The sequence below is a fragment of the Hypomesus nipponensis genome, chromosome 4 (genome assembly GCF_054491055.1).
Source record: "Hypomesus nipponensis isolate SF chromosome 4, ASM5449105v1, whole genome shotgun sequence".
Classification (NCBI taxonomy): Eukaryota; Metazoa; Chordata; class Actinopteri; order Osmeriformes; family Osmeridae; genus Hypomesus; species Hypomesus nipponensis.
This window is the reverse complement of record NC_140364.1, coordinates 12,151,692-12,173,681: the sequence shown is the minus strand read 5'-3', so window position 1 is coordinate 12,173,681 and position 21,990 is coordinate 12,151,692. Positions and strand designations below refer to the sequence as shown.

At 48.9% G+C, this 21,990-nt stretch overlaps 1 protein-coding gene across 1 annotated transcript; it reads right to left on the bottom strand.

The window, feature by feature from the left end:
• Positions 1–855: 855 nt before the first annotated feature.
• On the bottom strand, positions 856–20,408 carry sdc3 (syndecan 3). Its single transcript, XM_084696695.1, has 5 exons — positions 19,989–20,408; positions 6,211–6,307; positions 4,450–5,195; positions 3,641–3,857; positions 856–2,310 (listed from the first exon to the last, which is right to left on the bottom strand). Exons 1-5 carry the CDS (start codon positions 20,040–20,042, stop codon positions 2,144–2,146), a joined length of 1,281 nt encoding a protein of 426 aa, XP_084552821.1. The 5' UTR covers positions 20,043–20,408; the 3' UTR covers positions 856–2,143.
• Between the last annotated feature and the right edge of the window lie 1,582 nt (positions 20,409–21,990).

Sequence of the window (21,990 nt, the reverse complement as noted above, 5' to 3'; positions counted from 1 at the left end):
GTGGTGTCTATTGCCTAAACAGAGAGGAGACACCAGGGGAAATACACAAAGGTGGGTAGAGAGGGCTGGTGAGGTGCACACACACACACACACTGTCACACACACACACACTGTCTCACACACATACACACAGGAGCTGGGTGTCAGGTGAACTCTACACTCTGGTGAGGGGGACAGGTATGACTACCCGACAATGGAAGAGCATCTGAACTGCTGGAGCAGGTAAACAAATACCTACACACAGTACATTCCACCTTGTACACACCCCTCAGTTACACACACACACACACACACCACGACTAGTATAGTTTAACTCCCATGCAGTTGTTCTACAGTACTGAGTATAGTAAGCTACTAGTCCAGTCACCCTGGTGTGGTTATTGTTACAATCTTAGATAGAAGCACAACCCCCTGTCTCCTAACCCCTTCCCTCCCCCCTCAAAGCCAGAGAGGCCCCCTGTGATGAATGAAGCACCCCCCCCCCCCCTTCCTTCTCACTGATCTCGGCTCATCAGAATGGCTACAGATGAGCTGGTCCTAGATCTGTGCTGGAAGGTAAGATCTTCTCGGAGCGTCACTTCCTGTATTAACCCCTCCCTCAGTCCCAATGGCCCTCCCCCTTTAAACAGACAGCCAATGGTGAAACACAAAGAAAGTGAGCATGCAAGGGGATTGGATGTATGGATACATAGTTGTGCTTATACACAATAGACCAAACGCTAACCAACCAGCAACTGATTGATAACTAATCAATAACATACTGAAACCACCTAGACTCACTCATATCACTCGTGAGGATGATGATGATGATGATGATGATAAAGATTGTTCTGATATTTAGAGCGAGTGTTTGAAAGTTCATGTACATCAGATGATATGACTATACTTGTGTTTATGTGCCAGTGTCTGTGCGTGCGTGTGTGTGGAAGTGTGTGCGTGCGATGTGTGTGTGTGTGTGTGGACAAGAGCACAGCTCATTTACGTAATGAATGTGATTTGATAGAAGCTCTTCATGATCATGCAAATGGTTAGAGTGATGAAAGAAAGATATGCTCATATTTACATATAAACCTTTAAAACTGCTAAATACACATCCTTCCATTGACGTATTATTATTATCATTATTATTATTTAACATCCAGCCCGGAACATTGATATATTATTGATTATTATTACTATCCATAACTAGTCATCTTTGTACAGCTTAGAGGAGTAGACTCACTGCTAACTCTGTGTAAGCACCAGCATCTTTTGCTTGCTACGCAAATGTTTCCAAAACATTCTCCTGAGACAGGGAGAATGTTAACTGAGGGTTGAGATCCGTGTTCTGATTGGCCAAGCACAGAGAGAGGGGTCAGAGCCATTAGCAGACATGTGTGTGGGTATGTGTGTTTGTGTGTGCGTGCGGGCGAGTGTGTGTGTGTGGGTGGGTATGTGTGTGTGTGTGTGAGCACCAGAAGGATGGAATGCACAAAGAGACCTTTCCTTTCACCGTTGACCCCTGTCTCTGTCTCTGTGTGGCGAATCAGATACTTGATGTGTTTGGGTTAAGGGCGGGTTCTACGCCTCTCTTTTCTTCTTCTTCTTTTGTCTCCCTTTCTTTCTCCTCATCTCACCCCTCCTCTCTCTTTCTCCCCATCTCACCCCTCCTCTCTCTGTCTCTCCATCGTCCTCTCACCCCGACCCTCTGTCTATCTCATTCGCTCTGTGGAATAGAAGAGGAACTTTGTGCTGGAACACAGGTTAAGAGCTTGTGTTTTTACGAAATCATTTTCATAACATCAGAACGATAATTTGTAGAATATTAATAACAACATTTACTGGGGAAAAAAACTGTTTTGTGTATGTGTTTATGGTTATTTTTCTGCTGATATATTTTTATCTTTTTTTATCTTTTTTTTTTGTTGAAAAGAAAGTTCTGAGTCCACAGAGAGATAGGCACTCTCAAGAGGGACTGGTAAGGAGGAGAGGAGAGAGGGATGGGGAGGGTGGAGGTGAGGAAGGGAAGGAGGGAGGGGGAAGAGAAGAGGGGTGGAGTGGAGAACCAAGATCTATTTCTCTCTCCCCATTTCTTCTGTCTCTCTCCCTCTCTCTCACACTCTCTCACTTTCTCTCTCTCTCTCTCTGGGTCTCTCGGCTCAGGTTATGCATAGAACTCCTCCTGCTTGTCTGGTTTCTGGTAGGTAACAGTAGCCTGTTTAGGCTCTTCTAACGTGTAGCTTCCTTCGTCCTTCTTCTTCATCCTGTAGACCAGCAGCATCACCAGGAAGGCAGCAAACAGAGCTCCCACTACACCTCCCACAATCACCGCTGAGAGGAAGAGAGAGAAATAGGTCAAAACTTGAGGGAAATAGCGTTGAATAGGCTCATACACGCAGGCAACAGGCAAGCACAAAACAGGACGAGACACAAATGCTATTAGCAACCACCTCACATTTGTCTTGCATTGTTTTGTTTTTAAACACTGCAATCTACAATCAATCCTAAACACGCATGACCTAAAAGCAATGCTAAACAAGCCCATAGAAGCTAGAGACAGCTTAATCTAGGCTAGGCTCCCAATATCAAAATTTATGAGCTGTGTGTTACTAGTGTATTAATGTTAATAACTGTGCCTCCAAAAAGGTAAATATACCATTAAATCTTTCTTAGGAAAATTGCAAAAGTCCTGAACAGTTTTATTATCTTCCTTAACAAATACAATAAAATTGGAATGTTCTTTCTTACAACATCAATATATAAGTGCCCTTCCCACCAGACCTGGATCAAAATAGAATCTGTTTATCTTTCAAATCCTTTGTGTGCTTGGTCTGCTTGCAAAGCACATGGGGCGCGTACCAGTTTGCACTTTTGAGACGACTTTGCTATTTGACCCAGGTGTGATTCTGACGCACTGTGGTAATGTGCCACAACCAGCCATAGATGCAAGCCGTGTTGTGTTTTTTTTTTTTTATCCCTGTGTGGCTACCACAGGTACACGCTACAGCTTGCTGGTTCCTGCTCTTTACCGATGACCAGGAAGTCAGCGAAAACCACAGCCAGCAGCCCACCAATCAGAATAGCTGGAGAGAAGACAGAGAGCCAATCAGATCAGATAAAACTGAAACGGATAGAAAAAGAATGAGACAAACAGAGAGTGGAAGGTAGAGAGAGAGCGACAGGGAGAGACAAGAGAGGAGAGGGAGGTCGGTAGGGAGAAAGAGAGAGAGAGGGAGAGAGACAGGGGAGAGATAAAGAGGTAGAGAGACTATCCAAGACTAACACAGCTTGTTCTCAGACGGTACTGATTCACTGATCTTTCCATTTTTACTTCTGAAACACCCTCAGATTTGAACATGTTCAACTGTTGATTAGACCAGTTGATCCATGGTGCCTCAGTCAGGGAGAGAACAAGAGGAGACTACTTCTGTTGGCAGGAGGCTGGAGGCAGGAGGCAGGAGGGAGCTACGATACTCAGGTGTACTCAGGTCAGGTGTGCTTAGGTGAGCGACATTACAGTAAGTAACCTATAGTTGGTACTGCTAATAGCCAGGCAAACAGACACGGAGACAGACAGACAGACAGACAGATCAGCTCACATTTAGACAGTCACGCAAACTGTGCACCCTCCCCAGTCCTAGTGATTGACAAGCAGTCCTACCTATCAGAACCTCCTTCCTCTCCAGGATGTTCTTCTGGGGCAGCTGGGCGGCGGAGCTTCCTGTGTCCACCGTGTTGCCCACGAGGTCGGGCCCCGCCCCCACATCCAGGCTCCGGTCTCGCCCCAGCTCGTTCTGCCTCCTGTCTTCTTCACGGATCTCGAAATCTCCGCTGGGTCCCACGACCCCCACCTCGTTATTACCTTCCTCCGAACGCGCCTAGGGAGGGAGGAGGAAGACATGGAGATGAAGAGAGGGGGGGGGGGGGTGAGATGGGGGGAGTTAAGGAGGGGGGGAAACAAAGGGAAAAGGAGAGAGGTTAAATGTGTAACTTCATTGGTTGCCTTATGTCTGTCTTGATATCCATCCAAACCTCAATAAAATCACTTTTCCTAGTTCCTGTTCCAGACAACATTTACACAATGAGAGTCTGTGTCTTGATTAGTAGGAAAATGTCAAGATTTAAATACCTCCAAAACAGCACTGTGTAAATAACCTTGGAGCTAACCACAGAAATAGTCAATACAAGGCCATAAAATGTGGGTATGCATTTGCATAATCATTCTGTCAGATCACAGAAACTAGCTCTACTTTAAGTCGTGGCTGTTTACTATATAAGGGCATGTTCCATGCTTCCATCCATCTGAGATGCAGTGATAAACCTTCAACATAAAAGCAGTCCGTACTGCAGCAGTCTGATGACCGCTGACGAACAGCCAACCACACAAAACACAACGAACGACCACCTGGACCACCTAACTCTGTCGGTGGTGTTGTTGACCTGTGCTGGGGTGTTGCTAACCAAGCCCACCTGTGTTGTGGAGGGCGGTGGGGGGCGTGTCGTCCGTCCCGTGGGAGTCGCCCGAGAGGGCGGGGTCACCGGGGCCCTCGGCCTGAAGGGCGCGTTGGTTTTGACTGTTGTGGAGGGCTCGGCGGTGGTGGGCAGGGGTGGAGTTGTCGTAGGTTCGGATGTGGCCTCTGTTGTGGTGGGCATGTCTTCTTCTGTGGTGGTGTCCAGAGGTATGTTGGGATAGGATGTGCTAGGCTCTGGCGAGATGTAGACGTCTTCATCTTCTTCTGTGGTGACCAGGTCATCCAGCCCACTAGACGGCATGGCGGACTCCGCGGTGGGAACGGTAGAGCCGGTGGTCGCCACGGGAACGGCATCGGGGAACTTGGGGGAGACGGTGCTCTGCGCCGCCCTCACTAGTTCCCTCTCCCGCTCTCTCTCCCTCTCCCTCTCTCTTTCACGTTCTCTCTCCCTCTCGCGCTCCCTCTCCTTTTCTCTCTCCCTCTCTCGCTCCAGCTCACGGACTCTCTCTCTCTCCCTCTCCCTTTCCTTCTCCCTTTCCTGCTCCCTCTCCCGCTCCCAATCCGCCCCGCTCTCTCCCTCGGCCTCGGTGGGCAGTGGGGTGGTGGGGTCGGGGTTGGGGCTGGGCTCGGCAGCGGGGGGCGCCGAGGGGGCGGGGCCAGTGGCCTGTGTCGTGGACAACGGGACGGGTTCCTCTGTGGTGAAGGCCACTCCTGCAGCCGTAGGTCTCTGCTTCAGATCTGGAACTGGAGAGAGGAGGAGGAGAGAGGGAGGAGTTGTGTGGGAGAGAGAGGAGGAGAGGGAGAGAGAAAGAAAGAAAGAGAGGTGGGTAGAGAAGTGGGGGGGGTGGGGAGATGCTGTTGAGTGACTTTTCCCATCATGATTTCAATGACCAAGTTCTTGCCTCTCTCGTGTCAATGAGGCTTCTTGGGTTGCAGATCAAACAGAGCTGATGCAGACAGATATCTACGCAGAACAATACTGTCTTTCTTACACCAGACAGTGTTCCCAGGGCCAGGTCAAACTCCTCGCATTCCAAAGGCCAATGTCAGTGTTTGACCAAAGCCATTAGCTCTGCTGTTTTCTCCACACCAGTGTTGTGCCACTCCTTGTGCTAAACAGTAATTTAGCAGGGCACTGGCGCAGTGTTTGAACTGATATAATAGCCAGACTGAGTCATACTGGGAGAGGCCTGCTGAAGCTGCAACAACAGACCTCTAATAAAGATGATGGGACACCTGTGATTCGAGTTAAAGAGAATTCTTGCATGAATAGACCTAAAGACAGACTGGCACACACACACACACACGTCGGTTTGTGTGTGATCATCTGATCTACAGTCAGTAATCAGATTACAGTCAATAAAATCACTTAATCTGGTGGAATCTGGGTGTTGGTTCTGCTGGTGTGTGTTCAAGTGTGTACATGACTATATGTGTCTGTCTCTATAATTCTATTTGTGTAGGAAGCCTATTTCTGTAGGGAAATCTGGTCTGTGCATGTGAGTGACCTACTACAGTCTATTTGAGCGATCTGTACGTTTGCGTTGGTGTGCTTGGTGCCTGTGTTTAGCTTGACTACCGATCGGGAGGGGGGGGGGGGAGAACCAGAGCAGCAGACTTAAACACAGCAGCTGTCACCTCTTTACATCCACAGGGCTCAGAGTACACACACACACCTCGCACGCACACACAGACACACCTCGCACACACACTCACACAGATTCATACGCACTCACACTTCCCCCGCACACATACTCACAGCCAGAGCCGGAGCCTGAGAAGAGGTCTTCATCATCGTAGAACTCATCCCCTGAGGAACCTTCCTGATCCAGAGAGGGAGACCACGAGGTCTGCCCCTGAGAGAGAGAGAGAGAGAGAGAGAGAGAGAGAGAGAGAGGGAGAGGGAGAGGGGGAGAGAGAGAGAGAGAGAGAGAGAGAGAGAGAGAGAGAGAGAGAGGGAAAGGGAGAGGGAAAGGGAGAGGGAGAGGGAGAGAGAGAGAGAGAGAGAGAGAGAGAGAGAGAGAGAGAGAGAGAGAGAGAGAGAGAGAGGGAGAGGGAGAGGGAGAGGGAGAGGGAGAGGGAAAGGGAGAGGGAGAGAGAAAGAGAAAGAGAGAGAGAGAGAGAGAGGGAGAGGGAGAGGGAGAGGGAGAGGGAGAGGGAGAGGGAGAGGGAGAGGGAGAGGGAGAGGGAGAGGGAGAGGGAGAGGGAGTGAGAGAGAGGGAGGGAGGGAGGGAGGGAGGGAGATGAAGAGAATATGAGAGAGAGAGAGGGGGAGGGAGATGAAGAGAATAGGAGAGAGAGAGGGGGAGGAGAGAGATATGGAGAAAGATAATAGGAGAGAGAGGGGGGGTTGAAAGAGAGGTGGAGAAAGTGAATAGGAGAGAGAGAGGTGGAGGGAGGCAGGGAGAGATGGAGAAATAATAGGAGGGAGAGAAGGAGAAAAAAATTAGATTTAGCATGCTTCTACAATGGTTTATGTCATTGTGACCACTTTGCTTGATTATACATGCAAAGATTACACACACACACACACACGTCTTTCACTTAAAGCATTCAGAGAGGTACCATTAGTGGCATCTGTCTGCCTCATACAACATTGAGGGATCGTCCTAGAGCACAGCATCTAAAGCCCAGAGTTTGGCAGGAGATTGTTGTGCTACTTCTGTAAGGGCTATTCTGACAATCTGTCTGTGGCAGAATCAAAGACAGATCCAACTGATAACCATCTGGACATGGATAGCTAAACCAAACCTCTTGCAAACCATTTATATGGAAATTAATGGAACAATGAGTATACTGTATGTGGTGTGCATATATCGTTTCCATGTATAAAAATGAAATGTGTTGAAAGTTCTGTGTGTGTCTGTCTGTGTGTGTGTATTGGTGCCTCTGTACTCAGGGTTCTATAGGTTATGCAGGGTAAGTGACCTCAACAAAGTTCTCTTTAGAGTTAATCTCTCAGTTTCACTTCATTCTCTCCTAATTGCAGTAAACCATTCAACTCAACATGACCACTCTGTGGTGTGAAGTCAGCTCACATTTAGTCATCCGTTACCAACCTGAACCCGCCCTCAGAGAAACATGTAACATTTCTAGCAATCATTAAAAACACCTCATACTCAAACAAACAAAGGATTCAACAGTTTAATTAATTCCTTCAAGATAAGAACATCGAACAATGTCAGCGCAAACGCATAAATGTTGCTAACTCTATCTTGTATGAATCGGAGTCTGTTGGACATCCTGGCAGGTAAGCTACCCAGCGGATCTGAGTGGAGGCTAATACCTGCTTTATGATTCTCTAAGACCAGGCGGAGGAAACATGATGCCTTTAAAAGCCAATAAAACCATAATGGAATCTGGAAACCTGACCACATCAAAGTCCCACACAGCATACCTAAACCTGAGCCAGGATTAGAGAGATGGAGAAACAGTACACCTACACTGCATCTCCTGAGCTGTGTCTGCATTCCCATTATGAAGTTGAATTGAGATTGGAGGAAGCTGAAATTTGAGGGGCCCAAAACAGAAGGCGGGGCTGTTGTTTCACTTAACTGTGTCTGTGTCTCTGTGAGGTATACGTGCCCACACTTGTGTGTTCATCCGTGTGCGTGTGTGTGTGTTTGTGCCTTTTATGGGGGGAAGCAGTAATTTCCCAACACCAGGAAGTGCTGAAAAGACATCTTAGAGCATGCATGGTTGGAGTGTGTGTGTGTGTCTATGTCTAACAAGGATCAGTTTCACAATGAAGCTTGTTGCTAGGGGCAACCTCAGTCTTTTACAGAAATCCCCCTCTCCCACAGTGAGAGGCTACCACACACACACACACACACACTCCGGGGCTGCTGTAACTAAATCAGCAGGTTGTTGCGTAACACCAAACAAACAACCTGAAAGCAACACCAAACCAGACCTCCATCGTCTAATGATCTAGCCCTCCCTCCCTCCCTCCCTCCCTCCCTCCCTCCCTCCCTCCCTCCCTCCCTCCCTCCCTCCCTCCCTCCCTCCCTCCCTCCCTCCCTCCCTCCCTCCCTCCCTCCCTCCCTCCCTCCCTCCCTCCCTCCCTCCCTCCCTCCCTCCCTCCCATACCATCACAACGCTTCTTTCTCCTCCACTCCTCCACCTGCACTCCTCCATGTTTCTCTCCCCCATCCCTCTCTTTCAGGTCCACACCTCTCTCTTCTCCATCCGTAGCACAACTATCTTGGTACACTTCCTTATTATATCCAACCCAGCTGTAAACATCCCCACACACCCTTCCACACCCTTCCACACACAGAAACACACACACAAATAACCACAGCAGCCCCTAAGGCCCAACGCAACCTTCGAAACACAACCTCCTGAGCCACAGTAACGATTCCCACTACACACTACACACTACACACACTTCCACAAACACCCATCAAACGACAACCAACCAGGACACAGATGCTGCTGGTCTGTCTGTTTTCAGTCTGACAAAACATGGAATTAGGTTACACACTCTTTGTGTCTGGAATGTGTCTGTACGTTAGTGACTATGGGGAAAAGAAATGCAGTGTGAGAGACGTGGAAAGAAATGTGTGTCTGTTTATGTGCGCGTTATCTATGTTTATTCTATAGGAGTAAATGTGCAGTCTTTCTCCCACCCAGAGGCTAAACATATGAGCGGATGCCGAATGTGCTCATTTAGGGTATGTAGCGTGGTGGGTGTGTGTGTGTGTGTGTGTGTGTAATTACAGGGAGTGTGTTCGTCAAGCGTGTGTGCCTCTCTGTGTATATAATCACAGGGTTTGTTTGTGGTTGGTGTGTGTGTTTGTTTTATGTAACTTTAGGGAAGGATAATTCTGCCCGGTCTGCAGTTTGTGCCTCCACACAGTCCTCTATAAACAGCTGTGCATAATGCCTGTGCTGCATACCCTGCAAACTACCCCCACACGTGCATGTCTCAAAGGCTCCTGAACCCTATAACCTGGGGCCCCTTCGAAATGACCAGTTGTAAATGATCCTATCGGCTGCTCTGTCCTGCAGCTACGCTTTGTTGCAGTCTTTCACGGGCCTCAGGAGGCCGTGCGATGTGAGGTTCTACTGGCGTCTTTCTGGATCACTCTCTGCAGTGTTGACAGGGTTTTTCTATCGAAGGGATCTGAGTCATGTCGCTCTGCTGAAAAGTCCCAAGATAGTACAGGCTGTTTTATAAATGATGTGTTAGCATAAGTACTTCCCCTGTGTTAGACTGTGTGTGTGTGTGTGTGTGTAGGTGTATCTGTTTGTGTACCATTTTAGAACAATACAACAGGTTAGCTAAGCCAACAGCAGAATAGAGGAAGCCAGAATACATTAGCAGACAAGTTGTCCAACGAGGCAACTGTAAACACAGCCATTACAACCTGGCTCGGATTCCCACAATCAACACAGACACACGCAGACAAACAGCTTGTACCATCCTTTACTATACCTGATATTCAGGTTTAGAAGTGGTCTTTCCTCTTTGTGTGTAGGAGAGAGAGCGAGAGAGATAGATAGAAAGAGATTTGTTTCTGACTGAGATTCACTTCAAACGCATTCCTGTGTAATCAGAGTGAAGGGAGCACGGGGTCTGGTGAAGAGGCAGAGCGTCTCATGCTATTGTCCCGACATACGATCCGGCTACCTCACCTCCTCGCCCCGGGCTCTTATCTCCAAACCACCCCTCAGCTGCCATGGAGATGATGGACAGGCTGGAAGGAAGGAAGGAGGTGGAAAACGCAACACTCTGCATTGTTGAAGGGCCAGAGCGCTTGGTACAGATGGCGGATGTATAGTTTACAGCTACCACTAGCTTCTGTGTATTGCCCAGCTGTCAGATGTGTTTTTTTCTCCACATCTCACTTGTTTCCCACCCACCCACCCTCCCCCCCCCTCGCCCTCCCACCGGATCCATCTCCCCAATCTCTTTTTTTATGGCCCTCCATCTCTCTCCCTCGTCCTCTCCTGGGCCTGGTCTAATTTAATTTGTTGGTGTCCAAGGTTGACTCTGATCCAACGCACCCAGCTGGTAGAGAGAGGATGGGGGGGGGAGGGGTTCAACGCTGAGTGAGTGGGTTTCTAGGTGATGACCTCATTCAGACACCTGCTACCTTTAGCGGAGATTAGCCGAGAAATCCCTCAAACTCACACACCTTCTAAAAGGCTCCCCCAGTGGACGGCAGTTCATTGGTCTACAACTGACCACTGGTTGTCAGATTTCTGTAGCCCTTTCAAAGCCGAGAGAACAGCTGACATTGAAACCAGCTCTTGAGAACAGACTCAAGAGTTGTCAGAGAGAACTCAATAGGTGTCAGGTAGCTCAAACGATGCCAGAGAACAACTGATCAGCTCCTTGTAATCGACCCGAGTGCCGAGAAGCACTCAGCAGCGTTGTATAATGTCTGGAGCCTGGACTGATCTGGTCCAAGCTTAAGTGGACCGGCTACAGCCTGCCATGGATGAGGGGAGGGGGGAACAAAAGGGTGGGAAAAAAAGAGTGTTGGTCAGAAAAGAGGGATGAAGAGAGAGATGAAGAAGGGGGGGGGGGAGGCTGCAGGGAGCAGGGGAGGGAGATAGAGGGAGCTGCAGATGTATATCTCTATGTAGGACCCAGATGTTACACTAATCTCACCATCCAACTGGATTAAAGTCTGTGTAACACACGTGCACACTACACACACACACGCACACTAGACTGTTTATCCGTGGCTGTGTGGAATATTTTTCTATTATACATGACATCATGAAACATGCATCTGACCGTGTGTGGTGTGTGTGTGTGTCAGTGTATGGGTTGAGTACTGGATGTGTGAGATATGGTTAAATGGCCTGCTACCAACATTGCCTTGAAATGCTGTCAACTCCCAACTTTCACACTTCAGTTGTGTGTGTTCATGTGTGTGAAGCACTTGTGTGTGGCTTTTGAGCCTTGTCCAATCGTCTGTGTGAGTGTTGGTGTAAATTGATGACTGTGTCAAAAGGGTGATCATTTTTGTTTCAGTGATTCCATTTAGCGTGTGTGTGTGTATGTGTTTTGTGTTTTTGTGCGTGTCTGTACGTGTCTGTGTGTGTGTGTGTGTGTGTGTGATTATAGCCTGTCTGAATGGGTTGTTTCTCTGGGCCAGTGGGAGGGCGTGGTGCCCGCGGCTGTAACTTTTCTCGTGTTCCTAAGAAACTTTTCAAAAGGGCTCAGAAATGTTCCTGTGTGTGAGAGCGCCCCACGGACCAAGCTGCCTTTGTGTGTCTGAGAGAGAGAGAGAGAGAGAGAGAGAGAGAGAGAGAGAGAGAGAGAGAGAGAGAGAGAGAGAGAGAGAGAGAGAGAGACCGAGACCGAGACTGAGACCGAGAGAGAGAGAGACCGAGACAGAGACAGAGACAGAGACAGAGAGAGGCAGGGTGGAGGACTCCAGAAAAATCAATGATCTTTTCTTAACATACGATCGACAAGTTCCATACAAAGACTCACAAACTGACGGACACACAAACACATAGACATGCATTGTATTCCATCACAGGGTTGGTTGACGTTAGGATTCCTAACATTTGATTCATCCACGGGACAAGAAGGATGGTGAGAGACAGAGACAGAGAGAGAGAGAGAGAGAGAGAGAGAGAGAGAGAGAGAGAGAGAGAGAGAGAGAGACAGAGAGAGACAGAGACAGAGACAGAGACAGAGACAGAGACAGAGACAGAGACAGAGACAGAGAGAGAGAGAGAGACAGAGAGAGAGAGAGACAGAGAGAGAGAGAGAGAGAGACAGAGAGAGAGACAGACAGAGAGAGAGACAGACAGAGAGAGAGACAGACAGAGAGAGAGAGAGACAAAGAGAGAGACAGACAGAGAGAGAGAGAGACAGAGAGAGACAGAGAGAGAGACAGAGAGAGACAGAGAGAGAGAGAGAGAGAGACAGACAGAGAGAGAGAGAGACAGAGAGAGAAGCAAGTGGAGGGAGAAACAGAGTGGTGTTTTTTTTTCTCTGACGGAGGGATGAAAAATCGAATCAGTAGTCTGTAATTCGATCTCTAACGGAAAGAGGTTCCTGTGCGTGCGTGAGCGGGGAGTGTGCTTGTGTGTTGCTGCACTCTGGCATAATACATTTGACCGTACCTCACATATCCACCTCACACACCAACACATGCACACACAGTATGTGTGACATCCTCTATGGAACGCACCCTTCCCAGTGTGGTCCAAGCCATCGCTATCTGAGCAAATTTAAGTATGGCTTTGGGCGATTCAAAAATGTAAAAGAACAAAATGTAGTGTGCTGCACATTAATGAATGAACAATGAACCCTCTCTCTCTCTCTCTCTCCACTTCAATCATTCGGTCTCTCCTTCTCTCTCTCTTTCTCCCTGTAATCCCGTCCAGGTTGTTCTGTCCATTCAATCCCTCTCAGCTTCACTAAGCTCTTAAGGAGCCCTCCTTAACCACCAGCCTTTCTGATGCTCCCAGTGCCTCCCCCTCCCTCTACACTCCTGCCATCCATCCCTCCCTCCCTCCCTCCCTCCCTCGCTCATTCCCTGGCTACGGCCCCATTATCCGCTTCCACCTCCCTCCTTCTCTCCGTCTCTACCGCTTTTCTTACTCGTCCTTGCAGTCCGCGCCTGCACGCTTTTCCGTTGCATACCACTGGCCTCTCTGTCTCTCCAGTCTCCAGCTGGTACCTCCAAGTCTTCGCTGCTATTCTATCAGGCCACATGGTGTGACTGTGATTAAACACCTATCTTTTTTTGTCCCCTGCAATCGTGATTCAGATTTTACTGTTAATATCTGGTCTTTTTATCTGCTGGACCTGCTAAACCCCCCCTGTCCCTCTGTGCTGTCAGTTCCACTGTCAGCGTCTATAGATCTCCATCTTTCTCCCTCTGACCCCTCTGCGTTCATCCCCCTCCCCCCAGCATTGTGTTCTCATGTTGTATGTTTGAACACGAGGCTGAACGTCTTGCCAAGTCACAACACATCGTATCACACGACAAGCTCATTCAATTTGACACCGTAGTAAACGATAACCATCGCTGTGACACACACAAACACACACACACACACGCACACACACACGAGACGCATCCCTGCTGGTTGAGATTAGGGATAATCCAGAACTGTTGGGATGAAAGATTAGGAATAAATCACCTGCTGCAGACTCATAATATTGGTGCAAGCATTTGTGTGCGTGTCCTGAGAGTTAACAAAAACTGCAATGTGTCCCAATCTACATCTATGGCTTATCCAAAGATCCCCCCCTCACACACACACAGACACCCACACACACCTCATTAGTTTCAGCAGGTTGCTTAGTCTGATAACGTCTTTGAAAGAATCCTTTAAAGAGCTGGGGTTCAAAGATTTACCAGGGGGGGGATCTAAAAACGAACACATGCATAACACACACGCACAACATGGACTCACACTCTTCTCTAGCTCTACGTGGTTTCTACTTCCGCGGTCGCACGTCATTAGCACACCTGTATATTTTCCCCGCTCATGCCTTGCTCATAATTGTAGAACCCAATCTCTACAGACAAGTACGGCATATGAACATTCATGACTGTTTTTTCACATTGGGATGATTCCTGTTCCTCCAATTAGAAGGGGATGGAGGGAGGCAGAAAGGGGGGGGGGCACGGGGAGAGGCTTGTCAGGACGGAGAGAGCTAGAGGGAAGGAAACGATGGAGGATGAGCTTCTGACCTGGTTCACTCCTCTGTCGGGACACTGGCTAAATTATTCAGACGCACACACACACACACACACACTCACAATCTTACGCACACATACACATTTAAACATACAGCACACGTTCAGTCACAGAGACACACACACACACCGACTGTTCTACACAGGAAGCACCCCTTCTCAAATGAAGGGCGGATCTTGAAATACACACTTCCTGAGTTCGTTTTATAACCTCATGACCGATAAAAAATATCATTTTTTTTTATATCATCGCATAAACACATAAACACAGATCTACTCTCATCTTCACTCACTTAGAAGGCTAGTTGCATTCAAGAACCACAAACAAGAATCCAGTTTCCAACAACCTTTTATTGGCTGTTATCTCCAAACTGCCCAGATTACAAATTCTAAGATCAAGCAGAGTGTACAGGATAACCAAGGGTGGCCACACCCATCCAGCCCCTCATTAACCTAATTAGCCTGTGGTTAAGGAAACACGTCAAATGGAGAGATAGAGGGAGAGAGAGATGACCAGATAAAGACGTGCGATACAGTGGTACAGAGGACAATTTAGCTGAGTTTGAGTGCCAGCAAGGACAGCTACTTTGGATAACCCTATACAGACTCCTTCTCTCTCACTCGTTCTCTCACTCGTTCTCTCACTCGTTCTCTCACTCGTTCTCTCACTCGTTCTCTCTCTCTGACACACACACACACACAGGTTTGTTAGTGGGAAGGAATCGCCCTGTTTCTGGGTTTATATTTATAGCAGAGCACTAACACAGAGATCCCAGAATGCCTTGTGGTTTTGGAGACAGTGCTGATCTTGCTCTGTAATTTAGGGTCCCCTACTAGAAAACACACACAAATACACACACTTCATTTCACAAGATGCTTACACACCACTCTCTCTACATTTAGATAAAACGGTCGAGCAGATGTAGTAGGATAAAAAAGAGAGAGGAACATGAGCGAGAGAGGAAAAGGGAGAGATTAGATTAGATTAGAGAATATTTTCAAACTGAGATTGTGATGAGAAAGGGCATGGAAAACAAACACAAGGAAGAGGTAGGATGAGAAAGACAAGTTGGAAAAGACGAGTAAATGAAGGTAGAGACAGAGAGTGAAGAGACGGGGAACACAGAGGGAGATATGGAAAATAAGGAAGAGAGCGACAGAGGTGACAGAGAGTGAGAGAGATAAAGCCGTGACAGCAGCAGCCAATGGTGGTTGTCATAGCGACGGCCATGGAGAACAGGTAGAGCCGTGTCCCCTGGGACTGAGCAGCTCTGGCCTCCCTCCCTCTCCTCTCTCTCTCTCTCTCTCTCTCTCTCTCTCTCCCCTCTCTCCCTCCCCTCCTCTCTCCCTCTCTCCCCTCCCTCTCCTCCTATCTCCCTCCTCTCTCTCCCTCTCTCTCTCCCTCCCCTCCTCTCTCCCTCTCTCCCTCTCTCTCTCCCTCCCCTCCTCTCTCCCTCTCTCCCCTCTTCCTCCCTCCCTCCTCTCTCTCTCTCTCTCTCTCGCTCCCCTCCTCTCTCCCTCTCTCTCTCCCTCTCTCTCCTTCCCTCTCTCCCTCCTTCTCTCCCTCCCTCTTTCCTTCCCTCCCTCCATCTCTCTCCCTCCCCCTCTCTCTCTCTCTCTCTCTCTCCCCCTCTCTCCCTCCCCTCCTCTCTCCCTCTCTCCCCTCCCTCTCCTCCTATCACCCTCCTCTCTCTCCCTCTCTCTCTCCCTCCCCTCCTCTCTCCCTCTCTCCCTCTCTCTCTCCCTCCCCTCCTCTCTCCCTCTCTCCCTCTTCCTCCCTCCCTCCCTCCCTCTCTCTCTCTCTCTCTCTCTCGCTCCCCTCCTCTCTCCCTCTCTCTCTCCCTCTCTCTCCTTCCCTCTCTCCCTCCTTCTCTCCCTCCCTCTTTCCTTCCCTCCCTCCATCTCTCTCCCTCCCTCTCTCTCTCTCTCTCTCTCTCTCTCTCCTCTCCCTCTCCCTCTCCCTCTCCCTCTCCCTCTCCTCTCTCTCTCTCTCTCTCTCTCTCTCTCTCTCTCTCTCTCTCTCTCTCTCTCTCTCTCTCTCTCTCTCTCTCTCTCTCTCTCTCTCTCTCTCTCTCTCTCTCTCTCTCTCCTCTCCTCTCCTCTCCTCTCCTCTCCTCTCCTCTCTCTCTCCTCTCTCCTCTCTCCCCCCTCCCCCCCCTCTCTCTCTCTCTCTCTCTCTCTCTCTCTCTCTCTCTCTCTCTCCCTCCCCGCCTCTCTCCCCTCCAATCTCCCTCCCTCCCCTTCTCTCTCTCCCTCTCCTTCCATCCCACTCTGTCTATCTATCTATCCCTCCCTCCCCCCTCTCTCTCTATCCTTCCCTCTAATGCCCTCTCATTCTCCCTCCCTCTCTATCCCTCCCCCTCTCTCTATCACTCCCTCCATCCCACTGGCCTTACCCCCTCCCCCCCATCTTTATCCCTTCATCACTGTTGCCTAGTCTTTCTATACACCCCTCAAACTCTCTCATTCTACTTTACCATTCCTTGCCTCTATCCCCTCTTACATTTCTACCATTCTACCAGAATAGGTCGTTCCCTTCCTTTCCATCGCCCGTTTCATCCCTTTCATCAATTCCCTCTTTCAATTTTGGGTTTTCGCAAACCACCAATTCTCAAACAGTCTATCCTTTTGCTCTCCTTCCCACACCCATCTCTGTTATCTACCTCCATCCCTCAGCGTCTCTTCCTGTGCAGCATTCCTCCCATGCAGACCTCCCCCTCCTCCTCCCCCTCTCTATATTCATCTTCCTCCTTTATCTCTACACTCTCCCGAGAATATGCATGTGAGTATGCCTGCAGTTCTTCCCAATTACTGTGTGTGTATGCATGTGTGTGTATGTGTGTGTGTGTGGGGGGGGGGGGGGGTGCATGCGCTGCAGACTACAGATGACTGTGGCTCAGAGCTGTGTCTGTAAAGCAGTGGTTACTACGCTGCTGTGGCCTACCTTAAACACCTGAAGCGTTCTGAGTCTCCCTCTGACTCACTGAATCAACAACACCCCTCTTAGCGCTATCGTAGTACTGACACTGAACACCACTGGTCCCTGTGTGTTTGTTTGTGTGTGTGTGCGTGTGTGTGTGTGTGTTTGAGAGGAGGGGGGTGATTGAGTCAACAGCACCCCATAAACCTGTCTATGCACGTACAAATATATGTATTATAACGATATGGATAAAAGAATACGGTATAGAATGTGGACAGCCAACAAACACCCAGGAATGTTGTCTTTGGGCCACTTGTTGAACACGATCCCCAGGGAAGTCGTGTTGCATCATGCTGTGAATTCCTAAAAAAGGTATTTCCAAGTTTTGGCCCGTGGACACGGGACAAGGAGTTTCTCAAGCCGTTCAGGGACTGTTCCAAGTTCCAAGAGAGGAGCACAAAAACAATCCTTCGCCCTAACCACACAGCCTCGTGTTTCCACAGATCGCTCCTGGGTGATGGATGTGACCTACAGAAACCTTGGCCTGAGGGCTCTGTTTCTAGAAACGGGGGGGGCTGGGTTTAACCATCCCCCGTTATCGCCGCTGGCTCCCTCCCACCCAATCGACAAATCCATAAACAGCCAGGTGACTGAGCGGGGCCAGGAGTTGAGGGAGAGGCTAGAGAGATGGTTGTTTTCAGTCTGAGAGGGTTAAGTACGGCCAATTGTTGTGCTGCCAGTCTCCATTCGAGCTGGGCTGGACTCACGGAGCTTGCACGAGTCTGTGAACTCGGCTCCGGATATGAACTCAGATTTATTTCATTTCCTGGACGACTGGAAAGACGAAGAGGCCACCCCTGCCCTAACCTTGAAATATCAACACCTTGTGGCGTGTCTATCCACCTATGTGTCTAAAGTGCACGTGTGTGTGTGCATGTCTGTGTGTGTGTGTGTGGGGGGGGGTCTCTGAGGGACTGTTTGTCCTCTGAGGGAGTGAGAAAGACCCACTTCCTGTGTCAAATTGCCTCTCACATTCCACACTCCTCCTCTATGCCCCAGCTCACTCTATTTTCTAACTCTTGCTCCCTCCCTCCAGCCCTTGGCCTCTATGGGGGGCTTTGTCAACGATCGGAGGCACAAAAAACTGATTCATTCCACGAGCAAAACACGATCCTCAAAAACACAGCCGCTTCTTCGACATGCACACACACACATTACAAAAGTCACGTGGTTGTGTACGTATCGAAGGGATGAGAATACGTACTTTTGAGAGAAAAAAAGAAAAAAAAAGTCTGGCAACTCATCCCAACACACAGATACAGGGAGCGTGTCCGTGGGAAAATCTGCCTTAATCTAAACGAATGCCTCTGGATTTGACATCACAGCCTCCCATCACAGGAAATACCAAACAGAGTCACTCTACTGGGGATTGATCATTAAATATTAGGACACACATACGCAGTCGGTGCTGGAGGCAGGAAGGACTGTGCCATCTGTGTGAGAAAATCTGTGATGTGCGCGTGTGTGTCATACTCCCAAAAGCAGGGCTGTCTGGGGTTGGTGAGCCATTCCGGGACAATTCATGCTTGTGTGTGTGTCCTTGTGATGGTTACCTGTGCCAACATGGAACACACTTGCATTGATCTGAGCATGATAAACTGTGTGTGTGCTTGTGTGTGTAAGACACAGAGTGAGTGAGTGTGTGTGAGAGAGACAGAGAGAGACAGAGACACAGAGAGAGAGAGAGAGAGAGAGAGAGAGAGAGAGAGAGAGAGAGAGAGAGAGAGAGAGAGAGAGAGAGAGAGAGAGAGAGAGAGAGAGAGAGAGAGAGAGAGAGAGAGAGAGACCTGTCTCCGTCTGAGGTGTTAAGGTTATAATAACTCAGTGGGAGATATCTGGCTGGCCACCAAGGACCGACCCAGTAGCCTAATCTGTGTGTGTGCGCGTGAGAGACATAAAGTGGGTGTGTCTTTAGTCAATTCTGCCAATGGAATCCTCGTGGCCAGCTAGAGAAGCGTCCAACGATCTCACAGTGTAAATCGGTAACGGAAAGTGTGGGTGCTGGCCGAGCGTGACGCACGGGTTGGTTCCGGGGGGCTCGCGAATTCTTAATCAGTTCCCCTCCTTGCGATTCCCGATGACATCATCCCCATCCCTCGCCTACCGCATCGCGTTTCCCATCCCTACCCCACCCCTCTGCCACAAACACACACCCTCCGGTAACGGATGTGCCCTAGGATGTAGCCTATTGCCAATCCCAGTCGGCAGTCACGGCCCAGTTATCTACTGATGATCGAACTAGCGTTTAACACTGAAAATCAAGCGACCGGACAAGGAACTCCCCCCACCATGTATTCGCACCCATAACCGGTAATGAAGTCGTTAAAGCCGCTGCAGTGTGACTTGAGCTGAATTACAGGCAGGATAGGAGATTGTGAGGCAGACACCACATAGCAGGACACGGGACTAAAGCCCTGCTATCATCCTCAATTAAAGAATACCCGCTAATTACTGGTGCACAAACCCTCATTCTCTCCCTGCACACACACATCCGAAATCGAGGCCGAGGGGACATGATGCCACAATAAAAGCCCTACTCTGAGACACAAAGACAGGAGAAAGGCGGGGGGCACGGGGGCCGCGAGCCAGACACGGGAGTCACGGGCAGCAAGGGCCGAAATGTGGGTCGATTCCAAGATTTACAACCGATCACCGAGTAGCAGGCACACTGCTACCGTTTCCTCATTATAGACGATGCAACACACACACACACACACACACACGCACACAGTAACACGCACATATTAAGCATTTGAAAGCCTTGGTCCTGATACTGGTAGCCTAGATCCAGATTGTTCTTTCGTAAAACAGTGTTTAAGGGTCTTGGTCACAACAATGGAACACAAAGGAAGCAGGGACACTCGTGCTTACCGAGGCTGTGTGAGCAAGCAGCGCCACGAGCGCCATCAGACACGGTAGCTTCATGCTCGGGGCGCGAGCACAGCCTCCCGATGGCTTCACGGGAGAAACAAAAGCGCTTCTTTTGGTATTCGGTATTCACCAACTTCAGAGCGCGCCACCCGTCCGCGCTATCATCCGTCTGGCGTTTTTAATCCGTTCTCAATCAGACCGCGCGTTATTATTCCGGTGATCAATTGCCGATGATGGGAGATTCCTCAGCAAACCTACTCGGATCTTTTCTCCGGTTTTACTTTCTTTTTGCTTGAATTGTAATCTACTATCGGGACTCGGGAGACGCAAGACCTCAGCTCTTTCGTTCTCTCTCTCCCCTCGCTCTCTCCTCCCCCTCTCAGTTGAGAGCAGTATGTTCCGTATGGCGACGCCGCTCGGCCTGGGAGTCTGGCAGAAGGAGGGGTGTGTGTGTGTGTGTAAATGGAGATGCGGGGGATCTCCTTTGCCGGGTGAGCCGAAGATGCCCCCTGCAGCCCGTTTAGGCACCAGCAGGTCCTGTAGTAGCGCCCGTCAACTCTTAGAAAACCTTCTCTCGGTCAGACGCGCGCGCATTAAATAGTGGTCCCAGGGGCCTAGGTAGGGCACGTTCCACACGCAGAGGGCATGCGCGGCGTTCAGGCTGTGCCAGTAATGGCAGTGGTATTACAGCGCTCAGGTGAACAACTAACACGAATCATTCACTCTGTCAAACAGGCCTCCAACAGGAAATGTAAAACATGGTGTTCAAAGTGTGAACTGGCACAATTCCCTGACGAACTGATTCGGTAAGTGGGAGTCCCTACACATCTAAATACTCCCGCCATTTTGTACCTCACCTGGTTCATAATCACTGCCGGTAAATGGGAGAGAAAGCTAACATTTGATTGATTTAGCTTCGCCATCCTTGGTTTGCGGTTGTCTACAACTTCTAGGTTACTTAGTACAAGAATCAGAAATATACTCAATAACGACATTTATAATGGTACATCTTAGTACAAGTAGCCTATATCCGACTGCCTTTTACTGCATCAACAGTGGGAAAACACAAACCCAGAAATCAGGTTACAAAAACAAAAACACACCAGACAAAGTTGAAATTTTGAAAGTTTTTTTTGTTCAGTTTTGTTTCAAAATAAAGATCACACAATTGTTTAGAGACAATCTACAACAGGAGTTACAAAAAATAGTTGCCCAGGCAATAAGCATACACAGGTTCTGTTAACTATACACATATGGTTACAGGTGTGCTCGTAGTAAATATACACAAGGCTGCTCCAAATGTACACCGCATCAAGTGGCGGGCTGCCTCTCTCACCCAAAGGACATGGACAGTATAATACAGCACTGACAGCACTAGAGAAATGCCCAAAACACAGGAGTCTCCTCTGTACAAAACATCGGTACCCCCCCCCCCCCCCTCTCGCTCTCTCTGCACCCCAAAGCACAAAGGGGGCAGAGCGGAGGTGGGGGGGGTGGGATAGTGGGGCTAAGTCATAATCTCTCCCCTTCTGCCCCCTCCATACCCCCACCCCAGGAAGGGGCCAAGAGCATTCCTAAAAAAAAAAAAAAAAGGAAAGGAAACTTGAACATAAAGCAGACACCACGAGTCTAACAGTAATGTGCTGTGTTGGGGATCTGTCAAGGAAAGGGGGGAAGGGTGAGTTCTCTTAATTTAAGCAGTGACAAGGATAAAACCAAGCATGGCGGATCTTTGTACAAGTAGGCTACTATGCTGTATAGAAAGGGCTTTTCAAAACAAAAAAATTTGATATTACAATTTACAATATACAACAACTCATATGTCACAACCAAGGAGGTGAGAATATACACTGAAATGCACATGTTTCTAAGATATTTTTTTTGTGAGGATTTTCCTTTTCTTCTCATACCAAAAAGGGTGGTAAAGCACTTTTACATTACAAGGGTTTACAAATGTACAATTATACAGTCAGAAGTATGTGGTCACTACTAGGATACATTA

What these genes read in the sequence shown, in the direction of transcription:
- sdc3 (XM_084696695.1), bottom strand. Translation starts at nt 20,042, where the DNA reads ATGAAGCTACCGTGTCTGATGGCGCTCGTGGCGCTGCTTGCTCACACA. An exon ending in CTCAGGCTCCGGCTCTGGCT is followed by an intron (nt 5,196 to 6,210) that starts GTGAGTATGTGT and finishes TCCTCTCTCCAG; the next exon opens with TTCCAGATCTGAAGCAGAGA. An exon ending in CACCGCCCTCCACAACACAG is followed by an intron (nt 3,858 to 4,449) that starts GTGGGCTTGGTT and finishes CTCCCTCCCTAG; the next exon opens with GCGCGTTCGGAGGAAGGTAA.